At 40.8% G+C, this 19374-nt stretch overlaps 1 protein-coding gene and 1 long non-coding RNA gene across 8 annotated transcripts in view; one reads left to right on the top strand and one right to left on the bottom strand.

Annotated features, from left to right (window-relative positions):
• The window catches only part of MCOLN3 (mucolipin TRP cation channel 3), a 31932-nt gene extending 15425 nt beyond the window's left edge, over positions 1-16507 (bottom strand). For 2 of the 7 annotated variants that reach the window (XM_072974070.1, XM_072974076.1), the window contains exons 1-6: positions 16020-16213; positions 13099-13328; positions 9298-9465; positions 3754-3907; positions 2601-2685; positions 2427-2523 (exon numbers count right to left, since the gene is read on the bottom strand). In XM_072974070.1, the coding sequence (XP_072830171.1) occupies positions 2427-2523; positions 2601-2685; positions 3754-3907; positions 9298-9465; positions 13099-13328; positions 16020-16185 (900 nt within the window). In that variant the 5' untranslated portion in view covers positions 16186-16213. The other 5 variants (XM_072974074.1, XM_072974071.1, XM_072974075.1 and 2 more) reach the window with 5 other exon arrangements.
• On the top strand, positions 16071-16756 carry LOC116281228 (uncharacterized). Its single transcript, XR_012078989.1, has 2 exons — positions 16071-16456; positions 16552-16756. It is a non-coding gene; the product is annotated as an uncharacterized lncRNA (long non-coding RNA).
• Positions 16757-19374: the final 2618 nt, after the last annotated feature.

Raw genomic sequence — 19374 nt, 5'->3', positions numbered from 1 at the left:
AAATTGTTAAAGTCAGAGATAAAGAGCAAATTTTTAAAGCAGCCAGAGGAGGGGAAATACATCCCATACAGAGCAACAAAGATGGAGACAACAGCTGGCTTCTCTTCAGAAATAATCCAAATTAAAAGAGCAACATCTTTAAAGTGCTGGGGAGAAAACAGTCAACCTAGAATTCTATACCTAGTGAAACTGTCTTTCAAGAGTCAAGATGAAATGTTTTTTCAGACCCATGGAAGCTGAAAGGATGTATTTATTACCAGACCTGCTGCACAGTATGAAATGTTAAAGGAAGGAAAGTGATACCAGATGGGAACGTGGAGCCACACAAAGCAGCGGAGCGCTCTGGAAACAACAACACGGGCTAATATAAAGACGCTTTTATTATTAAGTTGCTTTAAAGGGTAACTGACTGTTTAAAATGAAAGTAACAATAGTGTATTGTTCCAGTTTATATCTGGAAGTAAACAGTATGACAACAAAAACATAAATGCCAAGATGGGAGAAATGGAAATCTGTTGTTGTTAGGTTTTTATGGTGCACATGTAGTGGTGCACAGTCACGTGAAGGTAGGCTGTGATAAGTTATATATGTATACTATTAACCCTAAAATAATACAACAGAGAGTTGTAGCTAATAAGCTAACATATGGGATAGAATGGAATCCTAAAAAAATACTCAATTAATCCAAAAGAAGGCAGAAAAAGAAAGAAACCATATTAATAATCACATGCAATTTAAATGATATAAGCACCTTAATTAACAGGTAGAGATTGTTAGGTTGGATAAAAAAGCAAGACTCAACTGGTTAGGATGCTGCCTAACCAGAAACCCACTTTAAGACACAAATAAGTTTAAAAGGATGGAAGAAGATATGCCATGCTAATACTAATATAAAAAAAAAAAGCTGGAAGGGTTGTATTAACATCAAAGTAAATTTTAGAGCAAAAAATACTACCAGGATTAAAGGGTGCTATTGCATTAGGCTAAAAGAGTTACACAAGAGTGAACACAGGACCATAGCTGTGTATACACCTAGCAGAGAGCTTTAAGATACATGATGCAAGAACTTATCAAACGGCTGTGAGTGAAGGCTAATGCACCACTTTTACACTATAAATCCACTGGGCACACAGAGCATAATAAATAGCTGTTGAATGAATCAAATACCTACTATATACCAGATACTTTGGTAGGTCCTTCATATGTGTTATCTTCTATCTTGACAACAATTTTGTCAGGTAAGTGGGCATTAATTCTGTTTTACAGGTGAGAAAACTGAGGCACAAACCAATTAAGCAATTTGCCTACAGTTACACAGCTACATAACTGCTACTAACTGGTGAGCTGACCTTGAAATCTAGGCTTGCGTCACTCCAAAGTCCTTTTATATCAGGTTTTATATCAGGTGTATGCTGCCCCAGTTCATCTTTACTTAACGCAATAAAGTTGGACTAATGGCTTTTATTATCAAACTACCTTACAGGATATAAGTTATACCATAGCTGTATGAGATGTGCTGCTAAATCCACAAAGCATGGGATAGCTCAGAGTGATTCTACAATAATGGCAAAGATATAACATCTTCAGGTAGCAAAAGGCCAGGTTGCTCTTACCGTTGTAGTGAGTCATGAGAAAGAATCTGTATTTCACAAGCATTTCATTTACTCAGTCAACAAATATCTGAGTCATCTACTATGTTCTCTGAAGGATGAAAAGATAAATAAAATGGTTCCTGCCTTCAAGGAGCTTTCAGTCTAGCAGAGTTGATGATAAACACCAAGAAAATCCTAAAGCAGAGAAGGTGGTAAGACACACAAAATACAAAAAGGAAAACAAAATCTGGGAGTTCAGAGCACAGAATGTGTTTCTAATTGAGGAATCACAAAGGGGTCTGAAAGATTATAAAACTTCTGAAAAGTGCAATTTCTCCATGAGAGACAGAGAGAGGAGAGAGAAGACTGTGGATAATATGTCAGTTTTTAAAAAATCAAGTAATTTTGAAAATTTATAACTTGCTGATTACTATTAGGATCAAAATTGGAGCCCAAATAAAAATAGTTTTATAGTTAGTGCTTTTTCTTATTAAATGATATGCATAATTATTACTTTATACTATATTCTGAGAATACTTTTAACCTCAATCTCGGAAAATTTTATTTCTTACAGCCAGTTGAGCATCATGGACACAGCCTTTGATACAAACTGTTGGTGAAGTCATAGAAGTTTGGATCCTGTGCAGGCGAGTTGTTACCAAATGCTGTCCTGCACCTGCCAGTACAGTATCACGTTACTGACTGATCTTCGTGAGGTGATGAACTCACAGGGGAGGCATCACTGTGCTCCTTAATACCAGCAGATGAAATACATAACCAGAGAAAACTGTTTTTCTCCAGGCAGGAACCAAATTCAGCCCAGCCCACACTTACAGTCAGGGCAAAGTCGTAACAGTCAGGGAGCTCATGATGACGAATGGTCTGCAGATTAATGGCCTTCAGTTTAAACTGCAGCTCCATTGTTAGGAGTCTGGAAGACAGGAGACTTTAGTGCAGTGAAAACACACACACACAAACACAAGCTATGCTCCCACCTGCCTCCCTCACCTGTGAAAGTCCAGCGTCAAGTTGAGCTTATTCTCTTCTAGTGTTCCAACATGAAGAGGTTCGTCTGGTTCAACAAAGAAACATTCTGCCACAGAAAAGAATGAAACATAACACAGCATCTAAACTAAATACACGGAACTGCATCTTGAAAGGATCATTTATTTAAAACTAGATCATTCAGATTCTGGTATTTTCCTGAATGAAGATTTTTAAAGCTAAACATCCATACCACAGGGTTACAGTGACTCATTCGTTTTTAATACGTAAGTGACCACAACATTTCCGGAGTGGATGGGGGTAAAGACAGACCTGAACTCTCTCACTAGGCTTCCAAAGAATGCTATCTTCCTTTCTGTCTCTTTAAGCCCCTCTCCATTTTTGTGTCTTAGGCATAGGTTTGAAGCACCTGCAGTGTCTAAGATCAAAATGTTTGTTTAAAGGATCTATTTTTTAAAAAATTATATATTGACAATTTTTCCTCAATGAACGCTTTTTTTAAAAAAAGGAAGAAAGTATCTCAGAAGGTTTTCATTAGCCAGTACCATAATCTTTTACTATTCTTCTCAAAGAAAAAGTCCCAGTGGCTATTGTTAAAGGTACTTACTTTTTAACTCAGTGACCTAAGCTAATGTTTTACGTACAAACTGCAAATAGCACTTTGCTGATAAGAATAAGCTCTGTTATTCCACGTTCTGGTTCTCATTCCTCCCCAACCTACCGCTGAAGATACTGATAGTGCAGCGCCCTGACGGGAGAGAGTTTTACCTACATCAGGAATTGTGAAGCACACCGTTCTGGAAGGACAACACCTGTCTTTCTGACTGGCTTGTCAAGCCCCAGGGCAGTGGAATCTAGTGGCCAAGAGCACAGCCTGGGGCAGATTTCAGCACTGCCTCTTACTAGTTTCACCTTGAGGAGATCACCTGTCTCAGCCACACTTTAGTCTTCTATAAAATGGGGATAATAATAAACTTCCTTTTTTTTTTAAGAGTCATGAGTTATAATGAAGTACCTGACTCATAATAATTTGATATAGTTCTTACTATGACCTAGTAGCACAGACTGAATCAATGTTTCCAGAGATGAAATTACAGATTTTAAGCGTAAGTCAAGGAGTTAAAGATGGAGGTGCTGGCTTATAGAAGAACATCACCAGTTTCAATATCTGGATCAATGTCAAAGGTAGCGTTTCCAGGCCAGATGTTTCCTTGCTTGTAGAAGTGCTGGCAGACTGCCAGAGCCGACCGCTCCGCGCCCTTGCTCTCGTAGGCGTGATTCCCAACAGAGATGTTGCGGAGCTGCAGGTACTTCAACCGGAAGGAGAAGCAGAAGTCGGAAGCACTCAGCCAGGCAGAAGTGAGGCCATGACTCCCCTCCCTCCTCGCCTTTGAAACGGCAGGTTCCCGCCTCCTGTCCAGGGGGAGGTTGGCACACTGGCATCCAGAGTAAGCGACAAGCCACTGCGCACCAGGACGGCGGAGGGCGAAGGGCACTCGTGAATTAACTAGACTTCTGAGTTGAAGTCTCACTTCTGTGCCTTGAGCAAGTCATAAACTTTCTGAGCCTCTGCTTTATAATCTGCAAAATTAAAGGCTTAAGCCATATACTCTCTGAGGTTCTTTTCTCCTTTAAAGAATTACATTTAGGAACTGACTTTGACAGTGTGAAATACAAGTTTTATTTATCTTTGAACTATTATTTCCTCTAAGGTCAGAGTTTTGTTTTACTATAATATAGGAAGGGGGATACAACTGTTCCAGGCTAACCAGCAAAACTTTTTCTAAAAATAATATTTTTAAAATCTTTATCTTCGCAAGAATACAGTTTAGTCACTTTTATAGCAATATCCCCCTTCTAAAAGCCCTTCCATGGCTTCCTGTCTCTCAGAACAAATTTCAAAATTCTTTTCCAGGGCCTGTTAAGCCCTGAGAGATCTCGCCCTGTTTCTGCCCTCCTGCCCCTCACTCCTCTGCACACTTGCCTTAAACATACTAAGTGTTTTCCAGCCTCAGGGGCCTTTGCTGTTGCCACTCCTTCAGCCTGAAATATTCCCCCCCAGACTTCAAGTCCCCAGAGAGGTCTTTCCTGACCACCCTGAGGCCTCTGCTAATATTTTATGCTACTTAATTTTTTTTCATAGCACTCATCACTGTTGGAAATCAAGTGATTTTGCTTAAACTTGTTTAAAATCCGTATCTTCCATTAGAATGTGAGTTCCATGCAACAAGGAATTTATCAAGTCTACTGCTCTAACCCTTGCACTTAGAACAGTATTGTAAGCAAATAGGGTAGGGGGTCCCAGAGAATGAGACCCAGGCATGGCTTTCTTGACATAAGAGAAGCCATATTTGGCCTAAGCCATTTTGGGACGTAACCTGGCCATGGTGCTGGTTCTTGAACTGGTCTCAGTAATTAATGAGCTTAAGGGAACAAAAGGAAGCAGAAACAAATGACTGTTATCAGACAAGAGAAGGAACAATAACAAAGATAATTTAACAGCTGTAAAGACTCCCAGTTCTGTTTCAATGGTAGGATTAGCCGGAAGTGCTCAACCACCAGATCAACTAGAACCTAACGAGGGATGAAGGTAATCTTTTCTGAACCTCGTGACTTCAATCAGCTACAGCTTGGACTCTGTGACCACCCAAGCCCCTTCATGAATGTGCATGTACCCTTAGCTTAAAACTTCCCCCATTTTACTGTTCTGGGAGACACTGCTTTGGGAAAGGTCCTCAGTGTTCTCCTTACCTGCTGTAAGTAATAAACCCTCCCTTCTCCCAGTCTTTGGCTTGGTTGTGTCTTTTGGCTCGACGTCCACCAAGGGGCAAACCCAGTTTCCAGGTAACAGTATGAGGCACAAAGTAGGTGCTCAAATATTTTTGTCAAATTAACAGTGAGATGAAAATTACTATAATGGGATAGAAGATCTTCACTCACTAGAGTTAATCTTGCACAGTAGGATGGCACACAGCTAGGACAGGATTTGTGACTGTGGCACTGGTCTTTCTGGTAGCACTGGGAACATGAAAATGGGCTGGGAACAGAATTAAGCTGCATAGAGTGTTAAATAGCATTATGTCCTACATATAGGGGGAAACAGAATAATGCTGGAGATGCTCAGTTTTGAGCTGTTTGTTTTCCATACAAGGAAATAAGTGTATTAAGTCTTTCTAAAACTACTCTGAGCCAAACTGGTAGTTTTATAGTGGGGGGGGGGGTAGTAAGAGGTAAACAGTACATTAAATGAAAAAGGAGATAAAAGATACTGAATGTGGTAAGGTAGCAAGGAGATCAGTGTGCCTGGAATGCGGGGTGTGTAACAGGAGATAAAGCCAGAAAGGCAAGCCAGGGTCATGAAGCCGTCACATCTGTATGGGGCCCAGTAGCTCTTCTGAGTGCTCACTACCTGTGAGGCAGCCCACACGGCAATTACCCAAAGATCTGAGCCTTCCACCACGGACACTTGTGTGTCTTAAATCTTGTAAGATCCTGAAACACAAAAGATCCAAGGTGCAGGGTTTCAGGTACATGCAGACATTGTAAGCTATACTACGGCTAGACTGCCTTGCCGTCCTCATAAGGCTCTTTGTGGAGGTCTGAGCACCTGCAAGAGTTGGATGGTGTGGACTAAGAGTGTTGCCTGCCATCAAGCCATCAGCCACTGCAGTGGTGCTGAGGTTGTGACCTGAGGGGAAGTCAGGAGGGAGAAAAACAGGATACTAGCCCCAGGTAGTTAAGATGCATATTAAAGGAACCACTGCCCTAAGCCCAGACTCCTGCATCTTTCCACACGTAGAAAAGAGCTAAAACCATCAATTTGAGATACCTGTTTTTTGTGATTAGCAGTAATCTTTGACGTACCAGTACATGTTTTTTGTTTTGGTTTTGGTTTTGGTTTTTTCCAGTAAAAGCTCCTATATATCCTGGTTCCTACCTTAACTCTTTGGCATAGTCCCTCAGAGCCATCTGGGAGGCTGCCTTCCCAGGCTAGAGTCCTCAGTGATGTCCTTGAATAAAACAAAATTCTCAACCTTTAGGTTGTGCTTTTTGTTTTTTTTTTTTTTTTTTTCAGTCAACAATGTTCAGGGACAAGTGTTAGGGCTGTATCCAGCTAAGGGGCAGCTCTGGAGCCTAAGTCAAGGACTCTGGGACTGGAATGTGGTGTGGGACTATGGCTGGAGGCGTAGGACCTGTAGGATTGACAGATGGGGCACTGTGGCTGCAGCCTCTGTGGGGCTTTAATCAGGCTGGGCAACTGTCCCGACTTGCCTCTGCAGCTCTGCCTTAAGAGAAGCAGTTTTTCACGCAGATCCATAGGTCCCAGGTCATCCTTTGAGCCAATATAAAAAGACATTAAAGGTCCTTACCTGAGTGGTGTGGCACGCAAGGTAAAGCAGACTAAAATGGTTTGCTTCTCTATTATAGATGGATTTTTTGTGATCACCTGATCTGAACACATACAATGAGTCTTTTGAGCTCATTCAATCATTCACAGACATCTGAGAGCCTATTGTGTACCGCTGCCTTTGTGGAATAAATATATCAATGTGTGGCACTGAACACTGTTATGTGTGTATGTATATATAAATGTGTTTGTGTATAAACACAATGAGGAGCATTGAACAATCAAACCTGTGATCTCAGGTGGATTCTTTAGAATCAGAAAGTGGTGGGACAGGCGGAGGGGAAGAAGGGAAGCCAACCAGAAGTAGGGATTTATAGACTATGCTTGAGCTGCAAGAGTAAATGGTTCCAAGACCCTGAGACCTTTAACCTAAGCAACTGACCAGAAAGAGAAGCAGGTCTGGGGAGCGGGTGGGAAGAGACTATGAACCCGCTTTGGACAGAGCGGTTCTGCGGTGCTTTGAGCTGTCTGCAGGCGGCAGTGTCAGCGTCAGCGCCTCCAACTGCTCAGGAGTCACCTGTCTTGGCGAAGGCTGAGGCTACGGAGTGGGGGAAGTTCTGCAGGAAAGGGACAAACGTTTGAGGACTGCCCTAATTTAAGGAGCAGATGAAAGAAGGAATCCAGTAAAGATGACCCAAACATGACCAAGGAAACCAGGATATAGTATAAAAATAACTAGGTCTTTGACATTCAAATACACAAGCATGTATACTGAACAAAGAATGGTGCCGTTACAACCAGCGCTGGCTCAGGACGAGCCCCTGACTATTCATTAGATGACATTTTAGGGCTCCACTCTTCAAGAAAACTAACTAGTCATGGAAAGAGCTCGATCGGCTGAGAAGTTACTGTCTTATCTGTTTGTTCTATTTGGTGTCTATCACCTCAACCGTCAAGATATTTCCTTACAGCAAACAGATCTTGCCTTCGTGAACATTTTCCCCTATTCAGTCTCTAGAATCACACAGAATAATTGACCTCATTAACCACAAAAACTTTATTCATGAGCCTCGTGACCAAGATACTTTCTACCTTCAGTTGAAAAAAAAAAAAGCCTGAAAGTGCCTGCTGTAAGACGGTGGGGAGTCACCTGCCCTAGGCAAACCCCCCCCAATTAAGAATATCTACTTGTAGACTAGTAGAAGGAGTCTCCGTGCAGTTCTGTAATGAACAGGGGAATCGGATCAACACAATGGCCTGAATGCCAAATACTGTATTTAAAAGACTGCTTTTAGGCTTCCTAATAAAGGTAAAAGTGTTTAAGGAAAAATTTACTGAACCGTTTACTTCTTGCCTCTACCCACCCCTCTCACCAAACAAACTACCAACTAGGTTCAGAGTATCTTTTTAGGTAAACGTAATAACCTTAAAACAAGAATCTCAAAGCTGAGTATCTCCAGCATTGTACCATTTTTTCCTTTACAAATGGTAGGACAATGCTATTTAACAATGAGCCTTACTGCTATTACTATAAAGACTTTGGGCCAATATTCACCATCTGCATGCTATCAGAAAGCCTTAGTGCCATAAATACGTATTTTATCTCACTGTGTGTGGTTTGTGGCTAGATAATGAAGACAATGATTGCAATGTAATAATGTTTTGATGAAGAGTTGTAATAATTTTGAAATGTCGTCTAAGACTAACCCAGGTTGGAAACACTGACTTTAAGAAAGCATCCAGTGATTGCTACAAAATGGGAGGTTTCAGACTTGAGAAAGTACTGTTTGTAGCAAAAACAAATTGACTAGAAACTCAGAATAGAAATTTGACTCATCTGTATGAAAAACAAGCTTACGTTTTTGGGTGTAGTTAATCACTGGTACAATAAAATCATTGTTATCTATGACATAAAAGCCTTACTTATTTTTTAAATGAACTTTCAGGTCTTGGTTACTATACACACTCTGCAAAGTTAACATTCTCAGTACTTGTTAAGGGCCCCTGAAAGTATAAACGCTGAAGACTTAAATGACCACTTACAACCAGGGTCATAGTTAATCATTTTAAAGCTTTGAAGTTCTCATGCCAAGCCCCAGCTCTGACTCTTTTCATTAAGTCTTTGAAGTTTCTGTCTCTCTGTTACTAAACAAAAACATTTCTCAACTTCCAGTTTTGTAAAAGTTTGTTGGCAATATTAAAAATTTTTTAACAGTTTTATGCATGTCATTATATATTTCATTAAAAAAATTCACCCTTGTACACGTGAATGTCAGTTTCTATTATGTCCATTGCTAACAATTCTGCAGGCTAATCTTTCTCCCAAGTAAAGAATGCACGTCCTCTGTTTACCTGGTTCACTGCGAAGGTGATCTGATCGTACACCTCCCTTTGCGTGTACACTGCGTATGTGTCATCCATTCGATCCATATATCCTTTTAGGAAGAGGTGTTTGAATGCTATAGTGTTCTCTTCCTTGAAAGCTACCACCATCTGGTTACTTAGCCCAAAAAAGATCAGCTTAAAAGAAAAAAAAGAAGTAAGAGGGTGAAAAAGTAATGAAATAAAAGGTCTCCATATAATGCCAATTTATCTATTCAAGATTCGATGTCTAATTAATTCCGAATATGTCCAATAAAAATTAAAGTTTTGGCAGCTGTGAATTAATTTGTCCTGAAATATAAGGTGGGTTTCCAGTTTTTAAACAAAAGAAAGTGACTTTTCCTGTTTTCAGCACTTATTTTCATGTATGGTCTCACTTATGACATTGTCCCCACCAACAAAAGCTTTAGGAGTTCAAAGAAGTCCTTTAGGAATTCTTAAGTTCAGAGATGCAAGGTAACTTTGACTAAGGAAGTGGGAAGGTTTCCGTAAGGGAGAAAGAGTAATAGAAACCCTGAAGTATGTGCAGAACTTGGGCAGGGGACATGGGAGGAGCACGGGGGAAAGGCTAGGAAGGTGGAGTGGAACTTAGCACTTTGGGGGGACACTGAGGCATAATTCAATTTGAGAAATAGCAAAAAAAAAAATGTCAGCAGAAAAACTGGAGACAGATGGTGCAGGGGTTTGAATGCTAAGTGGAAGAGTTTAACATGAATTCTGCAGGATAGCAAGAAGGCCTTGAAGCAGGTGCACAATACAATGTGAGCGCTGTCTCACATAAGCCTAAGTCCTATCACCAAACTGTATTCCTAGGGCTAACTGCCAAAACAGTAACAAGAAGACCGAAAATAAAAATATTCTTTCAACTTGTCTCTAAATTAAAGTATATTAACATAACATATCCTTCGTATTCATGCAGGATTGGCCCCTGAGTTTTACATAAAACTCAGTTATTTACACACAAAAAAGTTGTTTAATTGCACTGCTGTCATATTCATATACACTCTCCCATCACACCCACACCCTACTGTACTCCAAGTTCTCTTTTACCTTCTCTTCCCTCCCAAACCACTTCAATCTCTCTTTCTCTCTCTCACACACTCTCTCTCTCTCTCTCTCACACACACACACACACACACACACACACACACTATATGTTTAGAACATATACTTTGACTTAGGTCCCAGGGTGAGAGGCAAGGTGTATTTTATATGGAAAAGGGGAACAACATTGAACCCCCTATGTGCCATACAGTATTACAGGTACTTTCTTCATAGTAATCCCAAAGTATAGTTCCTAATATACCCATTTAACAGGTAAGTACATAAAGACTCAGAAAAGTTAAATAATTTTTATAAGTCATATCAGTAGGAAGTGTATAGTCAAAATTTGAACCCAAGTCTAACAGACTAAATCCAAGCTCTAGCCATCCAATCATGTATACAAAGCACCCAGGTCTGTTTGGGGAGAAACAGAGACAGTAGACCAGTCTTTTCCCCTCTCATGTCCCCTTGTGATGTACACCCTGCACCCCGCACATGGCATCACTTTTCGCCTAATTCAACTGCCATTTCTGAAAAGCCTCTTTAAGTTGTGTCCTGTTTAAATCCCAGTAAGATTGACAGCTTGATATTCCAGGCATTTCACATCTATTAAGCTGATAACCAAAAAGCCTCCAGAGAATTCCCAAAGACATTTTTACCTATTCAAGCACACGAGTACCTCCACGTGCCGGCACTGAGCTAGGTCCTGAGCATACAGAAGACACAGCCTTGCCCTCAAGGACCTAGTGGTTGGCAGGAGTCCCACTGGCAGAGAGAGAACTGCTATAATTCAGAGGCTGAGCCAGGCAGCGGGAACAGGGAAACTGTCAGTAGGGTGCCTATCATCTTCGACATCTATTTTTTTTGCTGCTGCTCCAGACACAAAATCTCCAGCTTAACAGCAGTACCACCTTTTCTCTGAAAAGAGGAACTCTGTAATCAAGTCACCCTAATTTGCTCAATTGGACAAAGTATGTAATATTTGTTTGATTGCTCCAATGTAAATTAAGGAAATATCACAATTAACAAAAACCCTCGGTTACTTTCAAAAACTTACCTAAATGCCTTTTATATGCTTATTACTAACAGGCTTAACATCTTAAACTGTTGGTCAATTTCCTCTTGACCATCCTAGGAAACACAGGAAGGTTAGATGAGCTCCCTAAAAGATTTAGGAGTAATTAAGGATATAAGTCCTAGAGGGCATAAAATCTGAGTTTCAGTCTCCGTTCTACTCTTCTAGTTTCCTGACTATGACAGGTTATTTTTCCTCACTAAGCCTCAGTGTTCTCAACTGTGTAATGGGGATACCACTGCCTACCTCTGATTTAAGAATTAAACATGATGGTGTAAAATGTTTAGCCCCAAACATAGCAAACATACAAGTGGTATCTATCACTCTAAGTAGAAAATGTTTATGTTCAGCTGATACAGTTTTTCCCTCCTACTTATCAGAAACAACACAGATAGTTTTTTTCACTATTTGATACATGTATTATCACCTGGAAATTAAGAATTTCAATTCTAACTTGCCAAATATTATACTGAGAATTGAGCATCTATTTTATGTTGATATCTTAGAGAGAGAGAGCCTGCCTCTAAAATCTTGATTCTGTCACTGACTAGTCCTGTGGCTTTTTAAAAAACCCTATAAACATCAGTTCCCTCTTCTGTGAAGTGAAGGACACCAGTACTTATCCAATAGGAGTGTTGATGAAAATTGAATGAAATAATGTCCTGGGAAAAGGTAACCACTCAAATGTTAGTCTTCTTTACACAACATCAAGCATCAGAAACTTGGACAAGAACTTTCACCAACTTCCATTTGATTGTAGAAAAAGCCTTAGCTTCTAACAATTTAAAGCATTTGTTCTCAAAAATCAGTTAAGATTAGTGATTTAAGTTTAAAAAAATCTCCTTGAATACCAGTTGTTTACTCATGCATTTTTCACCAAATCACAGAAAGTATTAATAAAGATAAATCATCACATCTATTTTTCCTATTAAAATCTGCTTTTATTTTTGTCCTTTTGCTTTTAACAAGAGATAATTACTGTCACTAGCAAGAAAACACACCTTCACAAGAATAAATCATAAGTATATATATACATATATATGTAAAGAATCACAAAATATAATTTTCCCCAAAAATGTTAAGAGAAGCCAAGGAAATGATATTTGACATCTCCTAAAATGAAGTCTCAAATTTCACCCCCTATGCTACTCCTTTTCAGTTGGCCCCACATTCTCCCACTGCAGGGCTCCTGTGATCACAGGGATGTGAGAATCCAAGTATCTGCCTCAGCTGAAATCCTGAAGTTTCTGAAGAGAGAGAAATTCTCAGGAAACTAACTAGGAAGGAAAAGAATCCTCTGGTTGGGCAACAGCTGGTTTCCACGGTTGATATAGAAACCTTTAGCTAAACTTCTTGATTGGAAGCCAAGCCAAATATTAACATATTCTTTTCCTGAAAAGTAATTACATCATGTGACTAAAATTATAGCCTAATTAAAGTTGAGAAGGAAAAACGTTAGGGGAAAAAAAATCCCCAAAATCTTCTTCACAAATATTGAAGAGAGAAGGGTGTAAGATTGTATGTCTCCTTATTTATTGTTCTTTATCATGCATACAGTTAAAAGTTATTAAAAAAAAGAAAAACACCAGTGTCCATAGTCCTCTTTGTTAGTAAGAGAAGACTTCACTAAACTCATGATCCGAGATGCTTACCTGGATAGTCACCATTACAATTTTTAGAATTTGTATGGCAAGTTTCCATGGTTTTCTACCTCGAGCCCAGAACTTCTCACAAGGATTCATGAAAAAAAATTTGAGTTTTCGCCTCATCTGATCTTCTAATAGAAGTTCCTCCGAGGGAGATGTATGCTGATTAAAAGTGCAGTGATTTTCCTCTTTGTGAGAGCGGCAGCTACTTACAATGTCCTCAGGATTTGCCATCTCTGAGAGGAAAACAAGAAAAAACAACTGTAAGTGAAGGCAAAATCGATGTTCTGTTGCTATTGCAGGATAGCTGAAGAAACCCAAACAAAAGATCTGCTTTCAAATAAGCACCATTGTGCTAAACTGTACTTTTGATGTTTACAGAATCAATTAGAATGTAGCACGTCATTTTGGTTCAGTTACTAAGTGAATTTTTACCCAATTGAAAATTACCAAATTCAAGAGCTGCTATTAATAAAAAATTACACGTACGTACATAGAGTATGTCTATGCTTTCTGCCTCATTCAGTCCTGAAAGCCCACGTAAGGGCTTCAGAAAGTAGGTGGACTCTGAAATTATATGCAAAATTTTGCAGATATATGGATATGGCCACTTTTCCTAAGGAGATGCAGTTTCATCAGATTACTAAAACAAAAAAAAATTAAAACCATTGAGTTAAAGGTAAAAGTTGTGCTGTAGAGAACCAAGATCTTGCTTGGTTTCTAATCCTGATTCTACAATGTGACTCTTCTGTCACCTTAGGCAAGTCACTCAGCCTGTCTGAGCCTCAGTGTTCTCTTCTGCAAAATGGGAATAAGAATATCCACCCTCATATGTTTCTAGCGAGCCTGCAATGAAAACGCAAACAAAGCCCTTGCATACGGTCTAACACTAAGCAAACAGCCTCACTTTCCCTACAGCCCCAGCAGATGGAGCAGCTTCCTGAACAGTCAACAAGGCTCTTGAGAGGCAGTGGAAGCCTCAGAGGACTTACAATGGAGGTCTGCAAAGAAGAACTCAGAATCTCAATTTAAGTCCAAATCCCAATCAGCCACATCACTTGTACTAGCTTTTTATTGAAGGCCTTATATTTATTTTATGTAGCACATTTTACTTTTCAAAGCACTTCATACCTACTTTTTTTGGTCGATTTGAAAAGGATGAGGCTGGTTTTATTGCTTTCATAGTCAGCTTATCCAAAGTGATAAAGTCTCTCCAGAAGCTGGAACCTACCTTGGATTTTCCCTCAGACTAATATTGATATTATGGAAGCCTGTTCAAAGTAAAATACCCCAAACCACCAAGGAGAGTAGAGTTCCTTTTTACAGACTAGAAAGGCTGGCTCTATTTGATAATTTTTACCATAACTTCTATTCATAGATTGATGGGGGTGTGGTGGGATTCAAACTGTATTAATACAATATCTTACAAGTCACTACTTAGGTGCTTTCCAGGTCTAGAATGCAACATTTGGTTCTGAATCAAAACATTCTTAGCAAACCCAACATCTGCAAACAATAGATATTGGCTATAAAAATCTATCCATGGGGAAAGTTGTAAAATTCTTGATAAATAAAAGATTAATAAGGATATTACTGAGTCAACAGAGCCTAAAGCACGTTTACAATAACATATGCAGTACCTTAAAATGAAATAATTATAATAGAATTCATTAAAGTATGGTTGGTGTGTGTGTGTTAAAATGCCTGTCAAGATCTGAGTACAGTAACTTTTAGGTAAAGACCTATGGAGAGAAAAAGTTAATCCCTTAGGGCTTCTCATTCAAAAACATTTTGGTTCCTTCTTCAAAAAGGTATGACATTTAACTAGCATTTAAAGAGACTTTACCTCTGGGAATTATAAGAAAGATGATTTTCTGTTCACCAGAAACTCGCATACGAACTCCAACATAATAATGAAGTTGTTAATAATGCAGCATGTTGGTGAATGACAGATTTGAGGTCACATTCAGCCCTTTCTATTTTGGTACAGGGGAAAATTAAACTTTAAACAAACGAGCCACACGACGTGTAACAGTACCCATAGGAACAAAGTAAAAAGAGCCAACCACGATTAGTGTATTCAGCACATAGCACCACGCTGTCCCGGAAGTAAGACGTTTCTTTCACGAGGGCTGATCGCTCAGCTTGCTGCAAACCTTAGCTTTGCCACGTCACAGAAGCCCCTCTGAAGGTGCACTTTAAAACCTGCCACTGCCCAGACCCCTAGCCGCCGACCGTGTCGGCCAACACGCCTCCACAACCGCCCGGGGCGCCGCGCAGGTGGAGATGCGGGTCAGGGGAGAGGCATGCTCGCAGAGTCTACAGCTAACACACCGAGGGGAGTTATTCACAGCGGGGAGAGGCTTAACTAGACTGAACTGCAGAAAGTTAAAGAAAACCAGGGAATATATGTAAACAGCAAAGCCCTCAGAGTTGACGACAGGCACGCGAGCTGCCCACGCGACCCGAGCCCGGCTGGGTCCCCCAAGCCCATCCGCCCCCTCGAACACAGGGACACTCCTCGTCAGGAGAGGCTGGCAGCGCAACCTGCAGGCCGCCTGCGAGCCCCTGGCCGCACGCAGGCGGCCGCCCTCCGCCCAGGCCTTCCAGGCTGGGCCCGGCCCGCTCGCACGTGGCTTCCCGGAGCGCGGCAGGGCCTCCGGGCAGCCGCGGCGGGACTCCCGGCTTCCCCGGGCGCGGGGGGCGCCGCCACTGACCTTGGGCAGGTAGCGGAGCGCGCGCGGGGCCGAACCGCTGCAGCTCGCAGCCCGCGCCCACCCGTGTCCCCTCCATGGCGCCGGCGTCCCGGGGCCCGACCCTCCCGCCTTGTATCACCCACGGCTGGAGACGTCGCGGCCCCTCCCTCGGCGCCGCGGGCGCCGTTCCCACGACACCGCCGCCTCCCGGCGCTGCGGCGCTCGGCTCACTCGCGGCCGCGGCGGGCGGAGGGGGCGCCGGCGGAGGGGCGGGGCGGGTCGTCGCGGCTTCTCGGCGGCCGGGGCTGCTGCGGCTCCGCCGCTCTGGCAGCGTCCGAGCTCGGCTCAGCCCGGAGTCCGACGTGAGCCCGGCGGCCAGGAGCCGCCGCGGTGGCATCCCCCGTCCTCCGGCCGTTTGAACCCGTGACCCCCGCCGCATCGCTGCGGCTCCCCCGCACGCGCGTTCTGGAGCCGCCCCTCAGGACGTGGGCCAAGGAGGCCGCCTGAGCGAGCCCGGCGCTGTCCCCGTTCTCCGGGCGCCTCACTCCCTTCGCGCCCCTCCGGTCGCCACAGACGACCCGCTCACCCCTCCCCGGGTTTTCTGCGGTTGCCTGCAGCCGGGAGGAGCAAGTGCGTGGGCTCCGGGCTCCCTCTCACCGGTTGTGCGGGTAAACGAGCCAGGACGGATGTGGAATGCCTGGAGGCGGGTGAGCGCGCAGCCCTCTCCGGCAGCCTTCTATTCTGATTTTTTTTTTTTTTTTAGTACAGAGGAAATCGTGAAGGGGAAGACTTTTCAAGCTTGAGCCCTCTCTAGGCCTTCGAGATTGGGAGAATTGCTATAAAATTAGCGGACTGTTAACTAGACTCTTGAAGAATGGATGCTGAGTTTGAATGAGTCCCGAAAAGCTCTTAAAAGAAATGTGACTGGAAGTACTTGAAGTAAAGATTCTTTGCTTGGCCAAACTTCAGTCAGGCTCCTGAAGCCTTCTAGGCTCACGTGTGCACTTCCTTGTAAAAATCCAGTTTTAGGAAGAACTTTGCTAAGTCAGTTTAACCAGAAGCACCCTCCGCCTCAGTATGTGATGATCGTCAATATGTTTGCTGCTTCCTCATCCTTCACCACTCCCCAGGAGCTGTCTGATGGTCCTGGTCCTTTTTCAGCAAGAGTCCTGCTAGGTCATTTTAGCCAGAACTCTCCTGAACCCTACTGTTTTCTTTAAGGATTTTCCATCCACTGACCCCTAATCTGCAAACTTCCACTTGCCCATGCTGTATTGGGAGTTGTACCCCGTCTCCTCCACTGTAAGATTCCATTGCAGTGGCCCCTGTAGCTATCTGGATGGAAAGTGTCATTGAATATTTTTTTAAGTGTTGACCTGAAACCATAACTTTTTCTTCATGAATTTTTTTAAATTAAACCTTAGCTTATCAGGAATAAATCAAGAACTTTGATTTTAATTACAACCACTTTGGGTTTGTTTTAATTGATTTTTTTTGGGGGGGCCACAGGCAAATTTGTGAAAAGTCACTGAATTTCCACAACAGGTAGTTCCCCAAATTATATAAAGAGCTTTTAGATCTTTTACAAAATTGTTTCCAAATTCTAAACCAGGATAATTAGCAATGGATAATTTATAAATGGTAATATCTTTTCTTGCAGTGGAGTACAAGAATTTTATGCTGATCGTAAACCTGAATCCAAAGTGCTGTGAACAAGGTAGACGGTCAAAAGGGTATAATTGGCACACCCGATTCTCAAGTGCAATTTGTAAAATGTAATTTAATCTTCTATGCCCACATGCCTACACATGACTTAATAATATCTCCTTATCATAACAGTGACGGTGGGAGTTTGAAATGCTTGATTGTTCAGGAACAATCTGAACTTTAGAGAGGTTTGCAGCCATAAGAGATGGCCCTAGTTACAGCTGAGTTAAGTAGACTGGTGAATAGAAAAAGTCAGGCTTTGGTGTCAGACAGCTGGGGACCCACACTCCCTTCTTTGCCACCAGCTTACCGGCCCCAGGGAATTACTTAACCTCTCCATCTCCCCATTTCCTTCTATATATAATTTGCCTAATAAAAGGAATGATGAATTTTAATTAATTTGATAGATGTAAAGCACCCATTACTGTGCCTGACATACTTTATCTGCTTGTGAATGTTGATCCTTTTTAAATTTTAATTTTTGGAAGATCTAAATTAATGAAAAAATCAACTATGTTTATGTATTATAAGACAGTATTGTTAAGATGTCAATTCTTACCAAGTTCATTTATAGATTAATCTCAATCAAAATTCCAACAAGCTATTTTATACAGATTGACAAGCTAATTCTAAAATTCTATGGAAATGCAAAGAACCCAGAATAACGAAAGCAATTTTTTTAAATAAGGACAGAGTTAGAGGATTTACCCTAACTGATTTCAAGACTTATTATAAAGCTCTATAAACATGATGTTTTGGTGTTTATGGAAAGAGACATATAAAATGGATTGGAACAGACTAGCAGGTGCAGAAATAGATCCTCACATAACAAATTACATTGTGCCAAAACAACGTAAAGGAGAAAATTAAACCCTGACAATGAACATTAATGATGTTGTTGGTTTAAAGCAGTATATTGACATCAAGTCAAAAGGAAGACAGGAAATTAAGTCAAAATTTAAGGTCAACATTTCTGGAAGCAGGACAGGAGCACATTAGAAACAGCTAACATATCTAAGCAGTCAATCTTGCTTGTAATTGTTGTCATGTTATAAATGTGTGTTCCTGACCCTGCTGGTGAGTACTTCTTACAAATAAAATAAATATTAATATGTTTAGATACAAGAATACATTGTTTTAATCCTATTGATGGTATTTCAAGAAATAACCTTGAAACAACTTCATACAATGGTGATTTCAATATATTTCTATGTAATATTATTGATCTTGCTAGGAGATCCAAGTGTTACATTGTTTGAATATTACCTAATCATGTTTGCTGCATTTTCAGAGTTGGAATATTCACTGAAGGATATAGTTCTTTGTAAAACAGACTAAAAATTTTTATTGTGAAAAAAGTAAATGAGCTTATAAAAAGCAACATATGCCCTAATGCCCACTCTGATAATTCTTTTGGAAACACTTTTAACAGCTGAACCAACATCAAACACAGAATAAGAAATTTTCTCTCGTCTGGAATATCTGTCACAAAACAAAGATCAAATCTATTGGATAAGGCAATTAATGTTCTGTGTGTTTTAAACTGTCATATGAAGAATAACTTTTTAAATATTAAATACTTTTACTTTTCATCTTGAAAAATAGTTTCTATTTAGAATTTATTTTGCATTATTGCTTCCCTCTTTTAATTATTTTTGTTATGAAATGTCTAACAAGTAACATGTAACTGAAATATACAACCTTGTCCGATATATTGGTTCATAATAATAATAAATCACACTTTTCTTATTTTCTCTTAAAACAGAAAGAAACCTCTGGAACTTTTAGTATAACCCTGTCACAGAAAAAGAATTGATTGTTTATTATTGTGGTTACTCTTTACATTTTAAAAACATGTAAAAAGTGTTATGAAAAATAC

Source organism: Vicugna pacos, chromosome 13 (assembly GCF_048564905.1).
Source record: "Vicugna pacos chromosome 13, VicPac4, whole genome shotgun sequence".
In the NCBI taxonomy this organism is placed as follows: Eukaryota; Metazoa; Chordata; class Mammalia; order Artiodactyla; family Camelidae; genus Vicugna; species Vicugna pacos.
This window is presented reverse-complemented; position numbering and strand designations above follow the sequence as displayed.